The following is a 23,446-nucleotide window of genomic DNA, read 5'->3' on the forward strand; positions in this document are numbered from 1 at the left end:
ATACACCAGAAATTAATACAACACTGTAAATCAAATATACTTTTATAAAGAAAAAATAAATAAAATTAAATAAAGCTAGATTATATCCTTCAATAAGGGAGCAAGCAGACTAAAATATAAATCCTTGCTTTACCCTTGCTCTTAACATGGTACGTAAGACTCACAGCCACTGAGTCAATGGAAATGCTTCGACTCATTTCCATCATTTTACCCCATCAAATACACTGGGGTTCACCTGCTATAGCCATGTTGGCACTTAGATCCAGAAAAAAAAGATAGAAACCCTTTTCTGCCTCCTCCCCAGATTAAAAGAAAACAATATATATCAAGACAAATCCCCCGAAGTGCACCCCCATAATGTCTCTGGGGGTTACTTCCTTCACAGTCCCCTGGCACACTGGTGGACTTGACCCAGCCAGTAAGTTAGAAAAGGTGCTAGTGGGGGGATGCCTTTCCTTTCCATTCCAACAGCCTGGGAGCCTGAACACAGGCTAGCCAAGCTGGGGCAAGGATGGGGCCGCTATCAGCTGATTGTCACTGCAGCAGCCACAGCTGGAGACATTTCAGGTTTGACAAGTGCCTCCTCACCCTCTCCCCTAACTCTTGATTTTGCTCATCAATCTCTCTCACTCAACAGCACCAGCCAAAGTTAACCCTCTTAGAAGGACTTAGGCACCTCTTCTGGCATCTGTATTTTTTTAAAGTGCTTTGATTCTTTTTCTTCCCCCCACTGTGAAGGACCCTTATGTAAGCCAGCAAACTGCAAATAAAAAAAACACTGTCAAAGAAAGAACATCTTTGAACCCCATCTTTACTTCAGAACTAGTCTTCTTGTTACATTTTCTCTACTTCAGTGGCCTTGGCTGCTACATGGAGATGTCCTTAGCTAAGCACACACGGCTTCTGGGTGACCATATTCTTTATTGGAGATGGAATTGAGAGGGTGCTCTTGAGGGGTCCAGGTGACAGCAACTTCAGTAAGGGTCTTATCACTCTAAAACACTCTCACTTTAAAACTAATGAAGCTAAAAACAGAACAAGCTGTTAGAAGTACAAAGGCACAGAACAACTTGGACGTGAAAACTGCTCCAGTTTGGTGCCAGGGCCACGGTGGATGCTGGGTAAGATTATTTGGCTCTAAAACCACTACCCTGGTGGCATCTGTGTATCCACAGATATTACTGGTCCATGCACTGATAAACATGCAATTCCCTTTCCTCAAAGGAGTTGCTGCTGCTGCTGCTAAGTCACTTCAGTCGTGTCTGACTCTGGGCGACCCCACAGACGGCAGCCCACAAGGCTCCCCCGTCCCTGGGATTCTTCAGGCAAGAGTACTGGAGTGGGCTGCCATTGCCTTCTCCCCTCAAAGGAGCTACTAAATCACATTTCAAGCCCTAATAGCTTACCAAATTCAAATCTCCTACAAACAACAGGAGAATGAAAACAATAGCAAATGGCATTGCACTGATCCATGAACACCCTCTAGAGAGAGACGAGACATTATGGTGTACCACTGCACTACTTTTAAGTTTTTATTTTCTGAACCCCCTGTTTTTAGTACATGATTTCTGTTATTGATAGGATGCAATTGTAACTGGGATGTTGGACATAGAGCTGTTATTTGTGTACTCAGGAATTACAATGTTATGTTTGCACCCCTTGCAAAATGTTAAAATTATTTCTGACTGTGAGAATACCAGGAGGAAATGGTATTGGCATGATCTCTGGGGACATTCACTCTTAACAAAGAGATGGCTTTGATGACATGAGGAACAACTAAGTCAAGATTATCCTTGAGGCAAAGGACAACCAAGCTGGGACAGGTGTAGGTATAACATCGAGGGTAGCTATAAATGGGTACACACATCCAGGTGTCTTTGAAACTAGGGGGAACACAGGTGGTTTCCTTTGCCAAGTCATGTAAATGGATCCATTTACACCTAGTAAAGGTCAAAAGACCTAATATTCACCTCTCTGAATTTTATTTTCCTATTCTCTACTAAGAAGCAATATGAAAAAATAATAAAAGGTGCAAATATGTATTAATATACACCAGGGATTCCCTGGTGGCTCAGAGAGTAAAGAATTTGCCTGCAATGCAGGAGACCTGGGTTTGATCCCTAGGTCAGGAAGATCCCCTGGAGAAAGAAACTGCACCCCACTCCAGTATTCTTGCCTGGAGAATTCTATGGACAGAGGAGCCTGGTGGGCTACAGTCCATGGAGTTGCAGAGTCAGACACAACTGAGTAACTAACATTTAACACTTCTGTATTAATATATATTGATATCACCAAGGTGCTGATAAAGTAACAAAAAAGTGGAAGTGTGACCACCATCAGGGGTTGGTTACATTCATCTGATAAAATATTCTGGTCAAACTTTGATTTTTTTGTAAAAGACAATATTATAACATGAAAAAAAAATGCTCAATAAGATTAAACAGAAAAGTCAGGAATATGCAACAATACAATCTGAATTTTGTGCTGCAAAATTTGACATATACTTAGAAAAAATTAAAACAAAATAAACCTCTGGTGGCTCAAATGGTAAAGAATTCACCTGCAATGAGGGAGACCTGGGTTCGATCCCTGGGTTGAGAAGATCCCCTGGAGTGGGGCATGGCAACCCACTCCAGTATTCTTGCCTGGAGGATCCTATGGACAGGGGAGCCTGGCAAGGTTACAATCCATGGAGTTGCACAGAGTCAGACACAACTGAGCGACTAAACACACACAGCACACAAACCTAAATGCACCAGTGGCTATGTCAGAGCGCTATGATTTAAGAGCTTATTAAAATTCTTCACTTTACACTTTTTAGTATTTTCCAACTTTCTATAGTAATGATGCATAGCTCCTAAAAATGGAAAGAAGAAGTCTTTTCAAATACTGTACATCTGTCACTTGAGAATCCTTCAGATACATCAGGTAATTAAAGCAAACCTGAATAACAACTAAATTTCACCATTGGCTCTCACATCTGCCACCTTCTCCAGAGCTGAGCCCTGAGAGTCCCTCTGCCATGGAGCATCCATGGACATCCCAGCTCTGTTCCAGGTGCTCACCTGGGAAGGTGTGGTCACACTGATTTCAGGAACAAAGTTGTCCTCGAAGAAACTGATGATGTTCTCCTGCTGTAGCTCCTTCGTTGGGGTGACTTTAGGAAGAGGTGGGACAGGAGGCCCTTTCCTTGTCTAAGAAACATCACACACAAACAAACAGGGTTTAATTCAGTGGGAGATGGCATGGGAGACATGCAGAACTGTCTTGGGAACAGAGCCAGGGGATGAGATTGATCCCTGATTCAAATTCTGGTCTGCACTGAGAAATCAGCCCACTTGATTCAGGCAAAGAATGCCTGCTTGTAGCTGGTGTGACAAGTAATGGTCCAATGAGGAAAATTCAGGCCACAAGACTCCATCCATCTTAACACAAGCGCTATATCACAGCACTGCGGGGCCACGTACCTGTGCCTCTCAAGTTAAAATAAGGCCATGCGTGCGTGCGTGCGGGTTAAGTCGCTCCAGTCGTGTTCGACTGTGTGACCCTATGGACTGTAGCCAGCCAGCCTCCTCTGTCTATGGGGATTCTTCAGGCAAGAATACTGAAGTGGGTTGCCATGCCCTCCTCCAGGGGATCTTCCCGACCGAGGGATTTAACCCACGTCTCTTACATCTCCTATATTTGCAGGCAGGTTCTTAACCACTAGTACCACCTAGGAAGCCCAAATTAATGCCATACCTTCTCCAAAGTCAACAGCAAATGATTTCTCACTTCAGCAGCACATTAGAATTCTAGAACTAAAATCTAACAAGATTTCACTAGTCAGTGAGACCACTGTGGGCAGCATACACCTCACTCTGCACTCCAGTATTTTGGAAAGGCAGCTCAGCAGTAAAGAATCTGCCTGCCAATAAAATCAAGTAAAGATTCAGTCTCCAGTGCAGGAGACTCAGGTTTGATCCCTGGGTCAGGAAGATCCCCCAGAGAAGGGAATGGCAACCCATTCTAGTATTCTCGTCTGGGAAATCCCACGGAGAGTGGAGGCTGGCTGGCTACAGTCCATGGGGTCGCACAAGAATCAGACATGACTTCGCGAATAAACAACAAATACGCACTTTAGAGCTCTATCCATTATTCACATTTTTTCGAAACAATCTTTAGTTTCAACCATACACAAGAAAGCTTGAGCTGGATTAGACAGTTTAAGTTTCCCCATTGGAATTTCATTTTCTCCAAAAGAAGGGATAATGAGGGTGGCTGTTTTTCTCTACATTTGCCTTTGCTTGGCCCTTTCTGTTTCTTTCAATCACTTGTTCCATCATTTTTGCTGAGTGCGTGCACAATATGCCACGGGTGATACAAAAAACAAAAAGTGAACTGACATAAACATCATGGCCGTTCTTGCTCCAGGTGTTACCTAAAGACTAACAGGAGGGAGGCCACGTGGAGAAGGCAGGATTCAACAGAGCCTTAAAAGTGCAAGATGCTGAGAAGACGAGATCATGCGAGCCTCAGGAAGTTGAGATCATGGAAAGAGATGTCTCAACCCACTGAAGCAGAGGGTATGTGAGGAAACATAAAAGTCTGAGTAAAAAAAGGGAAGTTTATTCCTTAGTGATGATCCCAATGGCCAAGGCTCACACTGAAAACTCTTGTCAATGACTGCGCCCCATGGGCTTATCCCAGGTGGGGTCAGCTCAGCCTGGGTTCTTCCGGTCCACCTCATACACGTGATGTCTTCCTACCTGTGAGGGTGACCGAGGTCGGACTGGTGCAGGAGATGCAGGTGCCAACGTGTGATTGGGACTTGCGGTCGGGCTCGGGATGGGTGAAGCCTCCTCAGGTGGCGAAGGCGTCTTTGCAATACGGAGAGGACCCGAGTCGCTGAATGAACACAGAGGGTAAGCAAGGCGCTCTCTACAGAGTGGTCCTTATTTCTCAGGGGCCTTCCTTCTCACAGAACTCTCAGGCATGACAGGCACTATTGGTTATCTATTCCCTCTTCCTGTTCATCCTGGTTATTAGTAACGGTGATGCAATAACTGGTGCCATTCATTGTCCCTGTCTGCAAGATCCCATTCCTATGTTACCTCCACCGATCACAAGACCCAGTGCATTATTGTCTCCACTTTACACTTAAGTAAAGTGGGGCACAGAGAGGATAAAAAATCCCTAATGTCACTGGAAAATTTCGTGGATCCAAATTCAGGCCTTACTAATTTGAACTCCTATTCTTTCCACTGAGCCAAATAGCTCTGCAAGAATCTTCCAAACATAAGCTGAATTAATTGAACTAATTTCACTTTTGATTTATAAGAGAAACTTGCTATGGCATAATCTATAGCAAAACCTACCCTGCCCCACCAAGTGATAAATTGGCTATTAAAAGGCATCCCCAGGACAATGTTCATTAAGATTTGGTAGGCGTGCTTTCTGATAATATTTAGAAATTAATTCATTGTCTCGCTTTCTACACCTTACAGCACAATAACTCAATTCAGACATGTGCAAACGAATTATGTGACGGATGAGAGTGTGTAATGTTTACTGACAGCCCATCATGCTCCTGGCCCCAGGCCAGATGCTCGTGATCAGCCCAAATGCAATGGTTAATCCACCACTGGGGACACATCCTACTCTCTAAGAATTTCTAAACTCTACAGATTGAAAGAACAAGTCTGTACCCCCAAATAAATGAGCACGTACACAGCAGGAGGGTCTACAGATTCAACAGGCCAAGGGAATGGGTCCCGTGGACAGGACACGGACACACACATGATTGGAACCTTGCCAATCATGGTCTCCCCTGGGAAGCACGGCCACCAATCTATGCCTAATGGAGGCCCCTCTGAGCTCACTCACCACCTCGTTCTGCAGAGGAATGTTGAAAAAAATGAAGAACATTTGTTAAGCAGTCGTGGCCCCATTTTCTCTTCATTGTATCTGATTCAGCAGCAACGAAATTTCCAAATACCTTTTCCCCCCCTCAAAACCTTAAACTTTTTATTTTGTATTGGGGTATAGCAGATAATGGGCTTCCCTTGTGGCTCAGTTGGTAAAAAATCTGCCTGCAATGCGGGAGACCTGGGTTCGTTCCCTGGTTTGGGAAGATCCCCTGGAGAAGGGAAAGGTTCCCACTCCAGTATTCTGGCCTGGAGAATTCCATGGACTGAATGGTTCATGGAGTCACAAAGAGTCAGACACAACTGAGCGACTTTCACTTTCACAGCAGATAACGCTGTGGTAGTTTCAGGTGAACTGCGATGCAGCTCAGCCTTACATATACATGCATCCATTGTCCCTTCATCTCTGTATAAGGGAGCCACCTTTCCCCATGTACTTCCTTCCTAAATCACCCAAATGTCATTGTGATATTCTTATTACATTTCGTTCAGTTTGGACACAATAGTTCTGTCCCTTTCCTGTCTTCTTTTAGGCCATGTTCTAAGACAATATACTTAATGCTCACTTAGTATAGCAGCCAGGGTAGGGACTACATGTATATCTAGACCAAATAGCATCAAATGAGAAAATTACCTGTCTCCAGGAGGTTCCAAACACTAATACATGGAGGTGGCAGTGCCTGTGTAAGAGCACTGTGTTTTTATAAATGCATGGGTATGCGGGTATCCATCGATGGATCGAAAATCATAGACTGTCAGGACTGTGTTATTTCCTTACAAGTTGTTTAGTTCAATAGCATATTTTTATTTCTATTGATTTTTTAAATGAGCCCTTTATCCAGAAAGGTTATTGAACTTCCTCCAGGAAGGCAGAGCAAATTAACTGCAGAGTCAGAAAACTGAAATTTGAGTCCTCTGAATTCCAACCCAAGCCTCACTAGCCTGAGTACATAACGCCTGAGAAGGATGGATAAAAGGGATTCCCAAATCATAAGAGTAAGATGCTGTGAATTCAAACCCTGGCACTGTAGACTATTCATCTACAGATCACTGAGCCTTTGGTACATCTGACAGGCACACTCAAAATAAAAACAAACCAACGTTCAACAAAACCCAAACAATGAAGTGTTTGCGAGGTCAAGTTAGGGGGGAAGATGATGGTGAGGTCTCACTTACTTCCTTTTGCCTCTCCCAAAAAGGATTCATTAAAGGTATCAACACCAATATATTGGGTTGGCCAAAAAGTTCGTAATATATGATGTTATAGAAAAATCCATAATATGGTAATAGAAAAACCTGAACGAGCTTTTTGGCCAACCCAATAAATAACAAGACTAACTGTTGTAGGTTTAGGGAATTCTCTTCCTCTCCAAATAAAGTAACAAGTGCACAACTAGAATTTGTATGCAAGAAGTTGACATTATAGCTGGAAAGCAAAAAGAGGTAGATAGCACTCTGTAGTGACAAAAGTCCATGAGGATATATCTGAAGGCTAAGAGTCAATGTAAAAGCACAGAACTAAGTTCTGGTATCAGCCTCTGGATGGAAAAATTCCTTGATTTTAGATCTTTGTAGGATGAGTAAAAGATGCTGGTATAGGCTGTAGAAATTGCAACAATTTTGGCCTTAAAGGTATACACAGATGAACTTGGCTTTCATGAACATGGCCTACCTGGGAGCTCCTTGAATGGTGAAGGCCTTGTCAGCATGCTGGTCGCCCAGTTTTGTCATCACTTCATACAGTTTGTGGCAAAGCTAGGAAGACAGATGTCACTTGTCTGTTAATTTTAAGTCATTCTGCTGCAAATTCAGGCTACTGCCCCCAGGAAGGAATTGTTTATTGAAACATCAAGAAACTTATGATAGCATGGATGGTCTCAGAATAATTTAATGTCTGAATTGGGTCCAATTTAAATGCATGTCAAAACTGTAAGGCCACAAACACAAATTAACATATATGTAAACTAGAATATAGAGGAGAAAACACACACTTATTATTTACATTCATTCTATTAGAGATAAAGTGATACAACCACCCTGTTGAACTAAGAAAATATTACTCAATGACACAAATGCTGACTATCTATTTGGAGACCAATTTTTCCTCAGCCTAAAGACTTGAAAATCCAACTTTAAAAACTGCCTGAAAAAATAAAAAATATTGTATGATTGTAACAAGTAGGTAGGGGTTCATGAAAGTACAAATTGAACCAGATTTATAGAAACATGTGGTCACTACAAAACAATGTAGAAATATCACTGAGAGTCAAAACACACTATTAAAAGAAACATGAAAGAGAGTAAATTCTTTGCCTAATGTGTGCCATTGCATTTGCTTCCAGAATAAATGTTCATTTACTTTATATTCCATATGGAAAAATAATCATCATTACTCACCACTGCGATTTCCTTATGAAACTTGGCTTCTAGGCTGGAGACATTTTTGAAAGTATTGACATAAAATCCAACTCGTCTACCATGTGGAAATACAAAGAGGAAAGAAGAGAAAGCCCAATCAGCAAAACTGTGTTTTTAATGGCTATTACATATATTAAAAAACAGATTTTCTTTACATAATTTTGAGTAACACTAGATTAAATAAAAATACTTAACCCAAAGTAGGTCCAACCTTTCCTGATCCGTTAATGAATGGATACCATCTTTTGGTATAGAACACAGTCTTTCCTGATATCTGGTTAATACCCAAAGAAACATTTCTCACACTTTTATGTGCATCAAGATCACTTACAGATTTATTTCCAATCTAATAGGTCTGAGGGGTGTGTGTGTGTGTGTGTGTGTGTGTGTGTGTGTGTTGCTCAGTTGTGTTCGACTCTGTGTGACCCCATGCACTGTAGCCGCCAGGCTCCTCTGTCATTGGAATTCTTCAGGCAAGAATACTGGAGTGGGTTGTCATTCCCTTTTCCAGGGGATCTTCCCAACCCAGCGATCAAACCCAGGTCTCCTGCACTGCAGGCAAACTCTACCATCTGAGTCACTAGGGAACCTCAGGTCTGTGATGAACTTCTAACAAGTTCTATGTGATACTGATGCTGCTGGTTCAGAACCAGTGATTCTAGAATCACTGCCCCAAGAATTTGTGTTTTAGATATGTACTTTGTAAAGGTTTTGAGATAGAGAAGTTTATAATGAACATATGCTTCATTCATACTGCTGAGAGAAAGAAGCAGATTTCAAAACAACATGTGAATGTTCACATTAATACAAACGGCCACACAAGACTAAATACCAAAACTCAGCAGCTTTGGACAGAAACAGCTGAAGGAACTAAGAGAAGAGGGTAGGATGGGCCAGCTGCAAACATCTGCTTGAGAGGACAAACAGGCTGCCATGAAGAAGGATCAGATTTAAATAGGTGGGTGCAGATGGGGAAGGGGGAGGTAGCTGAAGTTGTGATTAGTCATTCAGTCATGTCTGACTCTTTGCAACCGTGTGGACTACAGCCCACCAGGATCCTCTATCCATGGGATTTTTTAGGGCAAATACTGGAGCGGGTTGCCATTTCCTCTTCCAGGGGATCTTCCCGACTCAGGGACTGATCCTGCATCTCCTGTGTTTCCTGTATTGCAAGCGGATTCTTTACCTGCTGAGCCATGGTGGACGCCCAGCTGAAACTGATTGGTGGTTATTGTTTTATTTGCACCGATTTTTCACTATACTAAACAAAACCCTAATGAAGATCTATGAAATTAACTCTGTGTCCAGCTTACTGTTTCCTCAGAATAAGCTTCTTGACTGTAAACGCTGGGTGAAAGGTACAGAGAAAAGCAGCTTTGACGGGCGCTGCTGACCCACTTCCCTATGCAGGCACCTTCTAGGCCCTTGACACAAAACTTTTGTAAATGTGCTGGGAAAGAGCTAGCATCTCACCTGCTTTTAAATTATCGTCCATTAATGAAAGCTGAGTTAATCCTCTTTTGTTCCTTTATCTATTGCCCATTTGAATTTGCTTGTTTATTTCTTAGAGCTTGTTTTATTCTTATTATTCATACAGAAATTTCTATTAAAAGCACTGAACCTTGAATACATTTAGCAAAAACAAGACTCCCCATTCTTCTATCTTTAAATTGCTTCCTGATACACAGCTTGTTTATTCCAATGATTATTTAGGAAAATAATTGGCACAGTACTAGTAAGAAACACCTTATTTAGAATGACTAGACAAACATCTATGATTTTCTACGATTTTATTTCCTTTGAGAACTCAGAAATCAAATCAACAAGGATGTATTTAATTTAAAAAAAAACATGTTCAGTAGTTTTGATGCCACTTATCATATACTGATTCTTATTTATGAAATCAGAGATTCTATCAAAGCAGGAACTGCCTTTGGCTAGTTCACAAGAACAGACTCAGCACCTAATAGCAGTTGGCACAGAACAGGCGATGCAGTAAATATTCCATGAATGAATGAGCGAACGGATAAGCAGATTAACAAACTAGTGAATGAACAAATCTGGCGCTCATTCTACTGGAAGAACACATTCTGACTATAACCTCGACTTACAAAAAACTGGTGTTGTCAGCAGTAAAATATACACCCACAAAGAGTACCAGGCTCTGAATTGTGATATTATCTGCTGTCAGGTACTCTGATAATATCAGCTATAAAATGAGGATTCATTTCACAAGCTCTTCATCAACAAGGGACTCTGAGACATTACCATTTCCCCAAAGTACTTGGCTGAGGCATCCTCAGGGCCCTTCTGGTTAGCTGTTAAGACCAACTTAATTTCTTCATTAAGAGGTTTCTTTGTTCTTGGAAACCATGGAAAGGCTTAACAGCTGAGCCTACTGCAGTCCCAGAATGCAGGCCAGGACACTCTCCCCTAGCCCCAGTGAGCTGGTCACTGCTTCCCCCTGAGCCTCTTTCAATGGAAGAAGCATGTTCTGTCTATGAGTCTGTTTTACACATATGTTCATTTTTGCCATATTTTAGATTCTACATTTAAGTGATATCATATGGTATTTGTCTTTCTCACTTACTTCACTTAGTATGATAATCTCTAGGTATACCTATGTTGCTGCAATTTTGCATTATTTTGTTCTTTTATGGCTGAGTAGTATTCCATTGTATACATATACCATATCTTTACCCATTCCTCTGTTGATGGACATTCAGGTTGTTTCCATGTCTTAGCTATTGTGAATAGTGCAGCTATGAACATAGGGGTGCATGTATCTTTTTGAATTATAGTTCTGTCCAGGTATATTCCCAGGAGTGGGACTGCTGGATCATATAGTAAGTCTATTTTTAACTTTTTGAGGGATCTCCATACTGTTTTCCATAGCGGCTGCATCAATTTACAATCTCATCAATAGTGTAGGAGGATTCCCTGACCTCCACATCCTAACCAAGATTTGGAATTGTACTTAAAGCAGTGTTGCATGACAAGCACAATCCTGTTTATTCAGGGTGGTAGCATGGGTGTGCTGATGAAAACTGAGACATAAGGCCCCACTTCACCCAACAACTTCTTGGTTCTACCACTAAATGGGAAAACTGAAGTTAGTGGAATGAGAAATGCAGAGTACCCATAAAAAAGAATATTTCATTTATAAAATAAGAATGAAGCTCAGATTAACAGGTGAGAGCTGACAGTAGAGGTTTCACACAAAAGACAGAGACTAGATGACCCCTTGAAATAAAATGTTCTTCCAAGGGTTAAAAATTTATCCTTTAAATTTCAAGGTTAAGGATAGTTCTCCTAATGCCTCTAAATGAGATTTGTATCTCTACTTGAAATAAAAGTCTAAAACAGTGCTGTCCAATGTGGTAGCTAACCAAATTGGGTTATTTAAATTTAAACGAATTAAAACAAAATAACATATATTTAAAATTCAGTTCCCAGGTCATACTAAACATATTCCAAGTGTTCAAGGTCAACCACATGTGGTTAGAAGCTACCATATTGTAAATTACAGATTATTGAACACTTCTACTGGACAGTGAGTGCTAACTCATCACAGGAAATAAGACAAGTAATATTCACTATTCCTGAACTTATAACATATACAGAACCATCTTTACCTTGACCACAATGATGGTAACTCTTCTTGTAAGTCAACGTTAAACTCTTCAAATACTTTCTGTGCTTTCTGAAATTCCTCTTCTGCCTAGAAATAACACATAACATGTTTACACTGAAAACATCACAGGCATACCACACTTCTAGACACAACAACATTTAATATAAAATAGAAATAGCTTTATGGCATCCTGGAACATTTTGGAAAGGAGAGAAATCTGGTTAAAATCCACATGATCATTTTCAATAAAAGTGAAATGTTAAGTCTTATTGAAAAAGGAAAATGTGATGGATTACAATGGTTGCTCTTGCAGTCTCTGGCAGATTCATTCATTCTTCAAAATTGCGTGAAGTGCCTGTCACATACACTGTTACATACTCTGCTAGGGATACTGGGTCAGGATGCTTCCCAAGAAATTCCCTGTCTAGTGGGAAGTCTAAGTAACTACACTACAAGAGAGGGCTTATAAGCTATTATGGAGCATGCCATTAAGAAAGAAAGTGCAAGAATTAGAGAAGACTCCATGGAAAAGGTGATATTTTAACTTGATACTGAATCTTGAAGAGTGAGCAACTGTTTGCTAATGAAATGGTGGGGAATGGTGGACAACACATACAGGAGGAGTTGCCCGGGTTGGGATTCTCACTCACTAACCATGTGGACTTTCTTTACCACCTTTCTGCACCTAAGATCCATAAATGAACACAGCAATGTCCACCTCACAGGTGTTGTGAGTATTAAGGAAAGTGGATGTAAATAAAGTGTTGAACACAGTGCCTTGCTTCTCAGGGGCCTGATGTGAAACTCAGCTCTTACAGTGACTGCTTAGGAGCCGGTGTGTAGGTCACAGAAGCTCCAGATTAGGATGTTTGTGTGGAGGAAGGAAAGCAGGGGAAAGAAGACTTGAAAGCTGACAAGATGGAGAGGTGAGCCAGAAACCAGCTGTGAAGCTTGCATAGGCCATGCTAAGGAATTTAGAACTTTTTGACTGGCAATGGGAGCCATTAAAGGACTTAAGCACTGGGGAAATTCTACCTGGGTACGTTCAGTAGAAAGGTGATCCAGGAAGCTGTGTGTGGGAAAATGGGGGAGACAAGACTGGAAGCCTAGAGAGAAGTTTGTATGTGTTTCCAATGAGCTGTCAGTGACTGACATATATGGAGAAATCTCTGGCAATGGGTTCTTTAAAAGAAAATGAATGTCAAGCAATTGTAGCACACATCTGTACTCTCAAGCACAAGTTACGTCTGAGGATTTCACACTTCATTTCCTAGTTGAATCTTCATTCTGTCGTCAAGTATGGACCACAGCAGGTTTCCCAGGTGACGCTAGTGGTCAAGAACCCACCTGCCAATGCAGGAGACATAGAGACGTGGGTATGATCCCTGGGTCGGGAAGATCCCTTGGAGGAGGAAGTGGTAACCCACTCCAGCATTCTTGCCTGGAGAATCCCATGGACAGAGGAGCATGGCGGGCTACAGTGTCTCAAAAATTGTTTCAAAAAGTTGGACACGACTGAGCGACTTAGCATGCACACACATGCACACACGTGACACACATAAAGAGTGTAAGGACACACTACTTTATATGATCAGGCAGTACTGCTAGGGGTAAACATTTATTATGATGAAAATGTGTGAGTCAGTGCCACCCAAGTGAATTCTACCAAGGACCTGAAAACCCTTAGTGTAACTTACAAAATTATAGACAGCATCCCACAAGACCCATATTTCAATTTTTAAATTCCGTCCTGATTCCAATCTCCATGAGAAAAGAGAGATTTCATTTCAAAAGCAAAGTTGCTACAGGTCATAGAGTACAGAGACTGGTGACAACAGTGGAATTGGCCCCTACCTTAGAGATGCGACTCTCATCCTTCCTCTTGGAACTCTGCAAAGCTTCCAGATGATGGCGGGCACTGTCGTAGTCCACCAGCTTCCGGCTGCGCTTGGCGATACGATTCTGCCAACAGGGAAGCATAAGCACTAAGAGAGAGACACGGTCACAGATTCTCTTCTTGACTGCCAAAACACTTTCCTTGTCCAGAGTAGCTGGAGATCGAAGTGAACCAGAATTTCAGTAGACAAATGACTGCTAGAAATCAAACTACTGTCTTCAATCCTTTGTGCGAATACGTGTGCGTGTGTGTGTGTGCACATTCAGTCATGTCCATTTCTTTGTGACATCATGGACTGTAGTCTGCCAGGCTCCTCTGTCCATGGAATTTTCCAAGCAAGAATACTGGAGTGGGTTGCCATTTCCTACTCCAGGGCATCTTCCTCAACCAGGGATAGAAACCGAGTCTCTTGCATCTTCTGCATTGGCAGGCAGATTCCTTATCACTAGAGATTTGTGTGACTACCATTAGGTAAATACCTCCCTTCTGATAATAATTAGGACAACCATTAAGATCTGAAGGCAGAATTTGCAGTCAAAGACCAGAGAAATTCCAGAATTGGTGGAGGAAAGCACATCAACCTATACTCTCTATTAGTCTTTATTCTAAACCTTTAAATGTTCCATTTTAAAGACAGTCAAAGACTGTATTAGGATCTGCTTTTATAATTCTAATAGCACTCACACTAACAGCAGTGATATAAACCCTAAGAAACCCTTTTTTCCTAGAAGTGTTTGACAACCCTTTTGTTTGTTAGAAATATCTGAGGAGCTTTAGGAATATATTGATTCCTAGAGACTTTCACTTCTAGTTAGGCTATAGAGAGCTGCAAAGAATATTACTCCCACACTAACAAGAAAAAGTATCTGGATAGTCTACAAAAACATAAATTGTCTTGACTGTATCAGAGACATAAACTCACAAGCCAATAAAGCCATCTGAATCCCAAAGAGGGATAAGTCCCTGTAGGGAGAGATGAGACACAAAAACCATTTCACCTTTGGTGGGTAAAAGCTGTTGCCAACCCAATACAAGCGGACAAGTTCAGTTCAGTTCAGTCACGCAGTCATGTCCAACTCTTTGCAACCCCATGGACTGCAGCATGACAGGCCTCCCTGTCCATCCTGGAGTTGACTCAAACTAATGTCCATTGAGTCTGTGATGCCATCCAACCACTTCATCCTCTGTCATCCCCTTCTCCTCCTGCCTGCAATCTTTCCCACCATCAGGGTCTTTTCAAATGAGTCAGTTCTTCGCATCGGGTGGCCAAAGTATTGGCATTTCAGCTTTAGCATCAGTCCTTCCAATGAATATTCAGGACAGATTTCCTTTAGGAAGTGGACAAGAGATCAGCTAAAATTTTAACAAACTGTTAAAGATCCACTGGGGGCTAAGGTGTCAGTTTGGAATAATAGCTGGGTGTCCAAGACACAGGGGAGGGACTTCCCAGTGGCTAAGACTCCATGCTGCTAATGCAGGGGGCCCAGGTTCAATCTTTGGTCAGGGAACTAGACCCCACATGCTGCAATTAAGAATTTCACAGGCTGCAGTTAAGAGTTCAAATGCTGCAACCAAAGATTCTGTGTACTGCAACTAAGACCGGCACAGCCAAAAATAAAAAGACATGAGGGTAACTTGCAATTATGAGCAAGCTCTTTCCTAGGGCTTCCAATGGATTCTACCAGAGTTTGGGGAACAAGACACCCCCTTGCAGTGCAGGTGAGAATGAGGTGATCTCTGACTGCCAAGGGGTAGACACAAAGCCCTGCCTATTTCCTAGGTTATTTTTCTATTTACAAAGCAAAAGCTTTATGTCACTTGACGAGGAAACAACAGATCTTCATGTCCAGAGACACCAGGCAGAGATGCTCCATTCTGGGGAAGAAGCAGAAGCAAAACCAAACTAACCCTGGGAAGGGACAGGAATCCCCCAGGTCCATCAGTTCAGTTCAGTTCAATCGCTCAGTCGTGTCCGACTCTTTGTGACCCCATGGACCGCAGCATGCCAGGCCTCCCTGTCCATCACCAACTCCCGGAGTCCACCCAAACCCATGTCCATCAAGTCGGTGATGCCATCCAACCATCTCATCCTCTGTCATCCCCTTTTCCTCCCACCCTCAATCTTTCCCATAATCGGGGTCTTTTGAAATGAGTCAGCTCTTCACATAAGGTGGCCAAAGTATTGGAGGTTCAGCTTCAACATTAGTCCTTCCAATGAACACCCAGGACTGATCTCCTTTAGGATGGACTGATTGGATCTCCTTGCAGTCCAAGGGACTCTCAAGAGTCTTCTCTAACACCACAGTTCAAAAGCATCAATTCTTCGGCACTCAGCCTTCTTTATAGTCCAACTCTCACCTCCATACATGACCACTGGAAAAACCATAGCCTTGACTAGACGGACTTTTGTTGGCAAAGTAATGTCTCTGCTTTTGAATATGCTATCTAAGTTGGTCATAACTTTCCTTCCAAGGAGTAAACGTCTTTTAATTTCACAGCTGCAATCACCAACTTCAGTGTTTTTGGAGCCCCGAAAAATAAAGTCAGCCACTGTTTCCACTGTTTCCCCATCTATTTCCCATGAAGTGATGGGACCAGATGCCATGATCTTAGTTTTCTGAATGTTGAGCTTTAAGCCAACTTTTTCACTCTCCACTTTCACTTTCATCAAGGGGCTCTTTAGTTCTTCACTTTTTTCCATAAGGGTGATGTTATTTGCATATCTGAGGTTATTGATGTTTCTTCGGGCAATCTTGATTCCAGCTTGTGCTTCTTCCAGCCCAGCGTTTCTCATGATGTACTCTGCATAGAAGTTAAATAAGCAGGGTGACAATATACAGCCTTGCCGTACTCCTTTTCCTATTTGGAACCAGTCTGTTGTTTCATGTCCAGTTCTAACTGTTGCTTCCTGATCTGCATATAGGTTTCTCAAGAGGCAGGTCAGGTGGTCTGGTATTCCCATCTTTTCCAGAATTTTCCAGTTCACTGTGATACACATAGTCAAAGGCTTTGGCATAGTCAATAAAGCAGAAATAGATGTTTTTCTGGAACTCTTGCTTTTTTGATGATCCAGCAGATGTTTGCAATTTGATCTCTGGTTCCTCTGCCTTTTCTAAAACCAGCTTGAACATCTCGAACTTCACAGTTCACGTATTGCTGAAGCCTGGCTTGGAGAATTTCAAGCATTACTTTACTAGCGTGTGAGATGAGTGCAATTGTGCAGTAGTTTGAGCATTCTATGGCATTGCCTTTCTTTGGGATTGGAATGAAAATTGACCTTTTCCAGTCCTGTGGCCACTGCTGAGTTTTCCAAATTTGCTGGCATATTGAGTGCAGCACTTTTACAGCATCGTCTTTCAGGATTTGGAATAGCTCAACTGGAATTCCATCACCTCTACTAGCTTTGTTCGTAGTGATGCTTCCTAAGGCCCACTTGACTTCACATTCCAGGATGTCTGGCTCTAGGTGAGTGAGCACACCATCATTATTATCTGGGTCATAAAGATCTTTTTATACAGTTCTTATGTATATTCTTGCCACCTCTTCTTGATATCTTCTGCTTCTGTTAGGTCCCTACCATTTCTGTCCTTTATTGAGCCCATCTTTGCATGAAATATTCCCTTGGTATCTCTAATTTTCCTGAAGAGATCTCTAGTCTTTCCCATACTATTGATTCCCCGAGTCCATAGGATATATTAAAAAATAATTGCAATAAACAGAAGGGTGGGAGGAAAAAAAAATCTCAACCCATAGGGGAGGAACATAAAACATTCTTTGGGGACTTCCTTGGTGGTTTATTGACTAAAACTTGGGATTCCCAATGCCAGGGACTTGCGTTCAATCCCTGGATCCCACATGCCACTACTAGGAGTTTGCATGCCACAACAAAGATTGAAGATTCCACGTGCCACAGCTGGGATCCTGCACAGCCAAATAAATAAAGAAAGAAATATTTTAAAAATAAAAACTTCTTGGACCTAAGATCTGACTTCTATAACAAGAAGAGGTTTGATCCCACCTGGGCAGGGGCAGCAAACTCCTGCTTAGACCAATCACAAATGTGAAACTGGCTCTGCCTAAGACAGACCAGAAAAGGATAACATAAGCAGCCCTGCCCCACTCCAAGTCCACCACTGAATAACAAGAAATTGCTGCTTACCACTGGAGGAAGGATAAATGTATGGGTTTAAAGCCCCTCTGCAAAACAGGCACACAAGGACTCCTGAAATCTGATGGGGAACAGGAACACTAATAAAAACTCTCTGGCATGCAAGGACCCACCCAATGTGGGTCAAAGATGCAAAAACTGGACTTGACCTCAAGAGTCTGAAAATATTATAGATGTTAGTCTATACGCTCAAGGCATTAGCAGCTCTGTTCTGGAGGAATCTGAAAGCGATGGTGCACTGAAAGTAACAATAGCAACAATGAAACTCAAATCCAGCTCAAGCTGCAATTAGCTCTTACATTAACAGCTTGCCAACAAAGAATGCCCACTTCCAGGCATACATATTATTTCAGTCTTCATTCTTCCATACATGGAGTCTGGCATTCAATCAAAGATTTTGAAACACATACATAAAAAAAAAAACAAAAACAAAAAAGGCCCATGAGAAAGCACAAAGCAATCAACAGAAACAAACCCAAACATGACCCAAACGTTGGAAGTATCAATCAGTAATTTTAAAATAACTATGACTAATATGTTAAAGTATCTAGTTGGAAAATTAGACAAAATACATAAACAGGTAATTTCAGCAGATACATGGAAACCGTCAAATGAAATCAAATGGAAATGCTAAAGACAAAAAAAAATTTATGTATCAGAGAGGATACATCTGTTCACTAGACATAAAAGAGTTGAGGAAATAAACTGTACAGTTGAAGCTAATTCAAGAGAAATTATTCTCTTTAAACCACAAGGAGAAAAAAAAACAAAACAGAATCAACCACAAAAGGCCTCTAATACAATATCAAATAGTCTAACATAGTGTAAATTGGACTTCTCAGAAAGAGATGAGAACAAGAGTCAGAAGAAACATTTGAAGAAATAATGGCTGACAACTTTATGAAATAAGGGAGCCATCAAAATTCAGTTCCAAGAAACTCAGAATCCCAAAAGAGAAAGATACCAAACAAGACACAGCCAGCTATATCATAGCCAAACTGCTAAAAATCAAGAATAAAGAAAAACAGCAAATACAAAGGTAAGAATTACCGAAGACTAATTTTTAGAAACTGTGCAAGCTAGAATACAATGGAGTGGTATCTTTTAAGCACTGAAAAATAAAAATCAACAGAGATCTTAGAATTCTATTCCAAGTGAAAATACCTCCCAAAAGTAAAGATGAAATAAAGATTTTTTTTTAAGACAAACAACATTTGGGGGAACTCACTGCCACATAAGAACTGCAATACCAAGTGGAGCTGTCAAAGAAATGAGTATCAGAAATAATTTAAAAAGAAAACAAAAAACAGGCACATAAGATTTTGTGTTTTTTTTTAATTTTTGACTTTAAAATGAGTTTTTCTTAATACTTATTTCTTTATTTATGGCTGCGTCCGGTCTTAGCTGTGGCATGCAGGATTTTCACTGTGGCATGTGGGAGCGTGTGGGCTGTGCAGTTTGCAAAGTGCGGACTTAGTTGCCTCGTGCTATGTGGGATCTTAGTTCCCAGAACAGGAATTGAACCTGCATCTCTGGCATTGAAAGGTGGGTTCTTAACCACTGGACCACCAGAGCAGTCCCATCTCCTTATATTTTGAACCTTTGTGCCCTCACTTGCCTCACTCATTCCCTGCTCCTAACTCTGGGTTAGTACTATTCTAGCAGTGCCCAGGTTTCTGTGACAGACTCTGTCGTCCAGATACTGTCTGTCCTGCTGTGCTCCCCCTCCACGCTCCCTGAAGGAGAGGTGACAGGCACCGTGAGGCAGTTACTCTCATTTAGATACTTTCAATCCCTTTCACTTGACTCTGCACAGACCACTTCCAACTGGTGTTACCGAAAAATTTGGCTGATATACCACATTCACTTAAAATATGCCATGAATTAGTCCAGGCAGAGCAGAGAGAAGTGTCTGATAAGGTGACAAAGCTCATTATTTTTAGCAAATATCTGTTACCTCCCAGGAAGCATTGACCCTTGAGGCAGTGGCCTTGTGTGACGCTATGGAAACTCTTACAAAACTCTGTTTGTGGACTTGGGTGGGGTGGGAGTGAGGAGTTTCCTTTAATATCTTCCAAGAAGCAAACCTGGATTCTTTGAAGACAAATTTGATTTTTGAAAAGCGTTAAAATTCAATTACTTCCAAGCCTGGGAAGGTACACTGGATCATCTTATTTTTTGTTCACAAACAAGAAGTGAAGTAAATAATGTGAGTCATTTTCTTGTGTAACTGACAAGTCAATTACAGAGTTCAGCTTACTGTGGTAGAAGTTATTATTTTGAAGGCCATCACTCATTTTGATGCACATATTTTTGTGTTTGAAGAGCCAATCTTATTTCCTTACCTATTTGATATTTGGAAAACCTCATCTCCTAAGTAAGGGTAGAGTTAATACACCACAGCTTTTACAAAGAAAATGATACAATTCTAATTTAACCATCCAATAGTAAGTTTTATTAAATAAATTTACTAGCTTAATAGTAAATGGTTTTTGTCTTTTTAAAAAGATTGCTTTTTATGCTGACCATTTTTTAAAAATCTTTATTGAACATGTTACAATATTCCTCCTATTTTTTGTTTTGTTCTGGTGACAAGGCATGTGGGGATCGTAGCTCCCTGACCAGGGATTGAACCTGTACCCCTGCATTGGAAAGTGAAGTCTTAACCACTAAACCACCAGGGAAGTCCCAATAAATAGTTGAACTAAGTGGTTTATTTAAAAGTACTTCAGATTTCCCACTATGAATTGACCTTCTGCAGCAAAGAAAATAATTTACTGAAATTTTTAAAATTTCAACAATACTCCCAATTTGGCATTCATTTTGGCCCCCCGCTCTAGATATATGCTTAGTGGCTCAGGCGTGGCTGCCAAGATAAACTCTAAACTGCATTTTACAGTAACAGCTCACAGCTGTAAGCCTGCCTGGGTTAGTGACAAGCTGGCTCTTATTACAACACTGATGTTAGATGTCAGTGCTGTATAAAAAACTGTAACACCAGGTGCCCTGCCAATCACAGTTGGAAAAGTCAAACATCATCCCCTCATAACTGGTACTTCATAGTCTTTGCTGATGGGTTGCAGTAAATATTTGGAAATCTGCCTGAGGTTACACACAGCTTGTTGATATTAACAAGAGTCAAGGAGGTTAACTGTGTCCCAAGCTTTGAAAATTCTCCACTGTATTTTTAATCATAAGCCCCTTTTCATCAATAACCCATTCATTATATAAAAACTCAACACTCACTTTATGAAACGATGGAGTCTATATCCACTTCTAACTTCCAGCCACTGGGTAAATACATACTTCCGTGTATTTTCATAAAAGATAAGTCTTTCAATCACTAGAAGCAGCTGTCCCACCTACTCTCCAACTCCAAATTTTCTCTTTTCCAAGATAAACACTGCTGTTCCCTTCACTGTTCATCATATGAAATGCTTTTGCAATCCTCTATCTTGGTTGAAACCCTATGTGTATGCTCTAATAGTCTAAACATGACTTCACAAAAACAGAGAGAGAGATTATGTAGGTTCTTTTCATGATGCAGGTAAAACCATGAAATATATTTCATTTATCTTCAGGGCATGCAGCTGGAAAAATGATTCCAGATCTCTCTTATAAAGATGTTTCAGTAAGTGGAGGATCATTTTTATGCTTGCCCCTCCACCACATGGACCCCAGGAAAAGTAAAAATCCCACTGAGTGTTTCAACAAACTGAAAACATAAACCAAAATAATCCATCAGGAGTTTATTTTAATCTATGTTTCAACATAAGTAGTTCTGTGTCTATTTGTCTTCTGTAATTTTACACCACTCCTAAAGAGAATGGCTAATTTCCAAATAACTTGCTGGGAAGTACCATAGCAAATAACAAATAATAAATGCTTCACACTTCTTTTGATGGCATTAAGTTTTGATCCTGAAAGAAACCCAACAACTTTTCAAATGTGTTCTTCTGTAGGCAATCACAATTTTCATTTGCTTATTAAAGTCATACTATCAAATATTATCTGAATAATTTAGACAAGTTGTGAAGTTCTTTGAAATTTTCCAATAGGAAGACAAACTTTTCTTTTACCTCCTTCTGACTTATTGGAAATTGATTTTCATGAAGATTAATTACCATCCAATAAACAATATTCTAAAGTGTGATGATAATTCTGAGAATCTTTGCTTCATAAACGCTGCAAATTCCAATACAAAATGTCAATGCCTATCAAAGTATCTGAAGATGTCTCAAAATGCACTCTCTGTGTACAGAATTTTAAAATTTATTAAAAAACTTTTTAATTCTCAGAAAATTTTAAAAACTGACTTAAAATCTTTTCATTAGGATGTAGTTATATAATGACTGAATAAATTGTTCTGCTGCCTATGATAATAACATCACTGAGAACTGATATCTAGATTTGTTCTCCAGGATATTTTGCCAACAAGGCTAATGTATCTAGTCTGACTCACTTAGGTTCTTGTCTGGTGCCTCTGGCTTCCCCAAAACACACTGAAGTATTAGCCAACTAGCATTAGGCATTCTGTGCAGGGCCAAGGAAATGAACATCATTGATTTCGGCCAAGAAGTTTCACTATGTTTCATGGCCAAAGCCAGTTCACACTACTGCAGGTATTTTCCTGGTGTTTGGCAATGTCTATAAAGGTTAGGCAACCATGCCTGGAATTCTGTTCTACAGACTGTGAGCTAATAAATGGGTATTGTTGTAAGCTTCTAAAAAAAAAAAAAAAAAAAGACCAGGTTAAAATGGAACTTTACATCAAAGGTCACCTACTAATATACTGCAAATACCCATGGATGGTGGTTTACGGCTCCTTGATCTACAGGAAAGGCAGCATGTGGCTGTCTTACCTTGAAGTCCTCTTTCAGCTGGGAAAACAACTGGAGGGTTGATCTATCAAAGCTACCATTTGCTATCTACAAGCCTGATGGCTTAAAAACCATCTTTACCTTGAGAGTCAATTCTGAAACTGTGATACTCAATCCTTCATTTGTGTATTTCCCTTTCAATGAATCCAACTGTTAAATAAGACAAATGTTTCAGACAGGATATATTTAGATCCAGATGCAAATGTATTTGAAATGCTTACATCTTAAGAACGTGCAGGTGTGCTATGAACATATACAAAATACAGAACAAAGATCAGATTTTGCTTTCACATTTGCCATGAAGTTTCTCCTTTCCTCGTGACCTTGTTTATCCTAATGGAAATTCTTGTCAAGTCCCATATAATAAAAAGGTTTGAACATAGACTGAAATTATTTAGTAGCTCTGATTTATGATCAGGTGTGTGTGTATATATATATATATATATAGGATTAAAAAGAATTCTATAGAGAAATAAAAGATGAAGCAGTTCATTAAAGGGGAAAATCTTATTTCTGTAACTATATTTCATTTTATACTGATAG

General features: G+C 40.6%; 1 protein-coding gene across 2 annotated transcripts in view; it reads right to left on the minus strand.

Annotated features, from left to right (window-relative positions):
• AMPH (amphiphysin) overlaps positions 1–23,446 on the minus strand; it is a 215,109-nt gene that overhangs the window by 60,140 nt on the left and 131,523 nt on the right. For both annotated transcript variants that reach the window (XM_086398398.1, XM_086398397.1), the window contains exons 6-11: positions 13,813–13,920; positions 11,960–12,045; positions 8,304–8,379; positions 7,579–7,661; positions 4,749–4,887; positions 3,066–3,194 (exon numbers count right to left, since the gene is read on the minus strand). In XM_086398398.1, coding sequence (XP_086254524.1) covers positions 3,066–3,194; positions 4,749–4,887; positions 7,579–7,661; positions 8,304–8,379; positions 11,960–12,045; positions 13,813–13,920 — 621 coding nt within the window. The remainder of the gene's footprint in view (positions 1–3,065; positions 3,195–4,748; positions 4,888–7,578; positions 7,662–8,303; positions 8,380–11,959; positions 12,046–13,812; positions 13,921–23,446) is intronic.

Source organism: Bos grunniens, chromosome 4 (assembly GCF_055505025.1).
Source record: "Bos grunniens cultivar Pamir isolate PY7600 chromosome 4, Bosgru_T2T1.0, whole genome shotgun sequence".
NCBI lineage: Eukaryota > Metazoa > Chordata > Mammalia > Artiodactyla > Bovidae > Bos > Bos grunniens.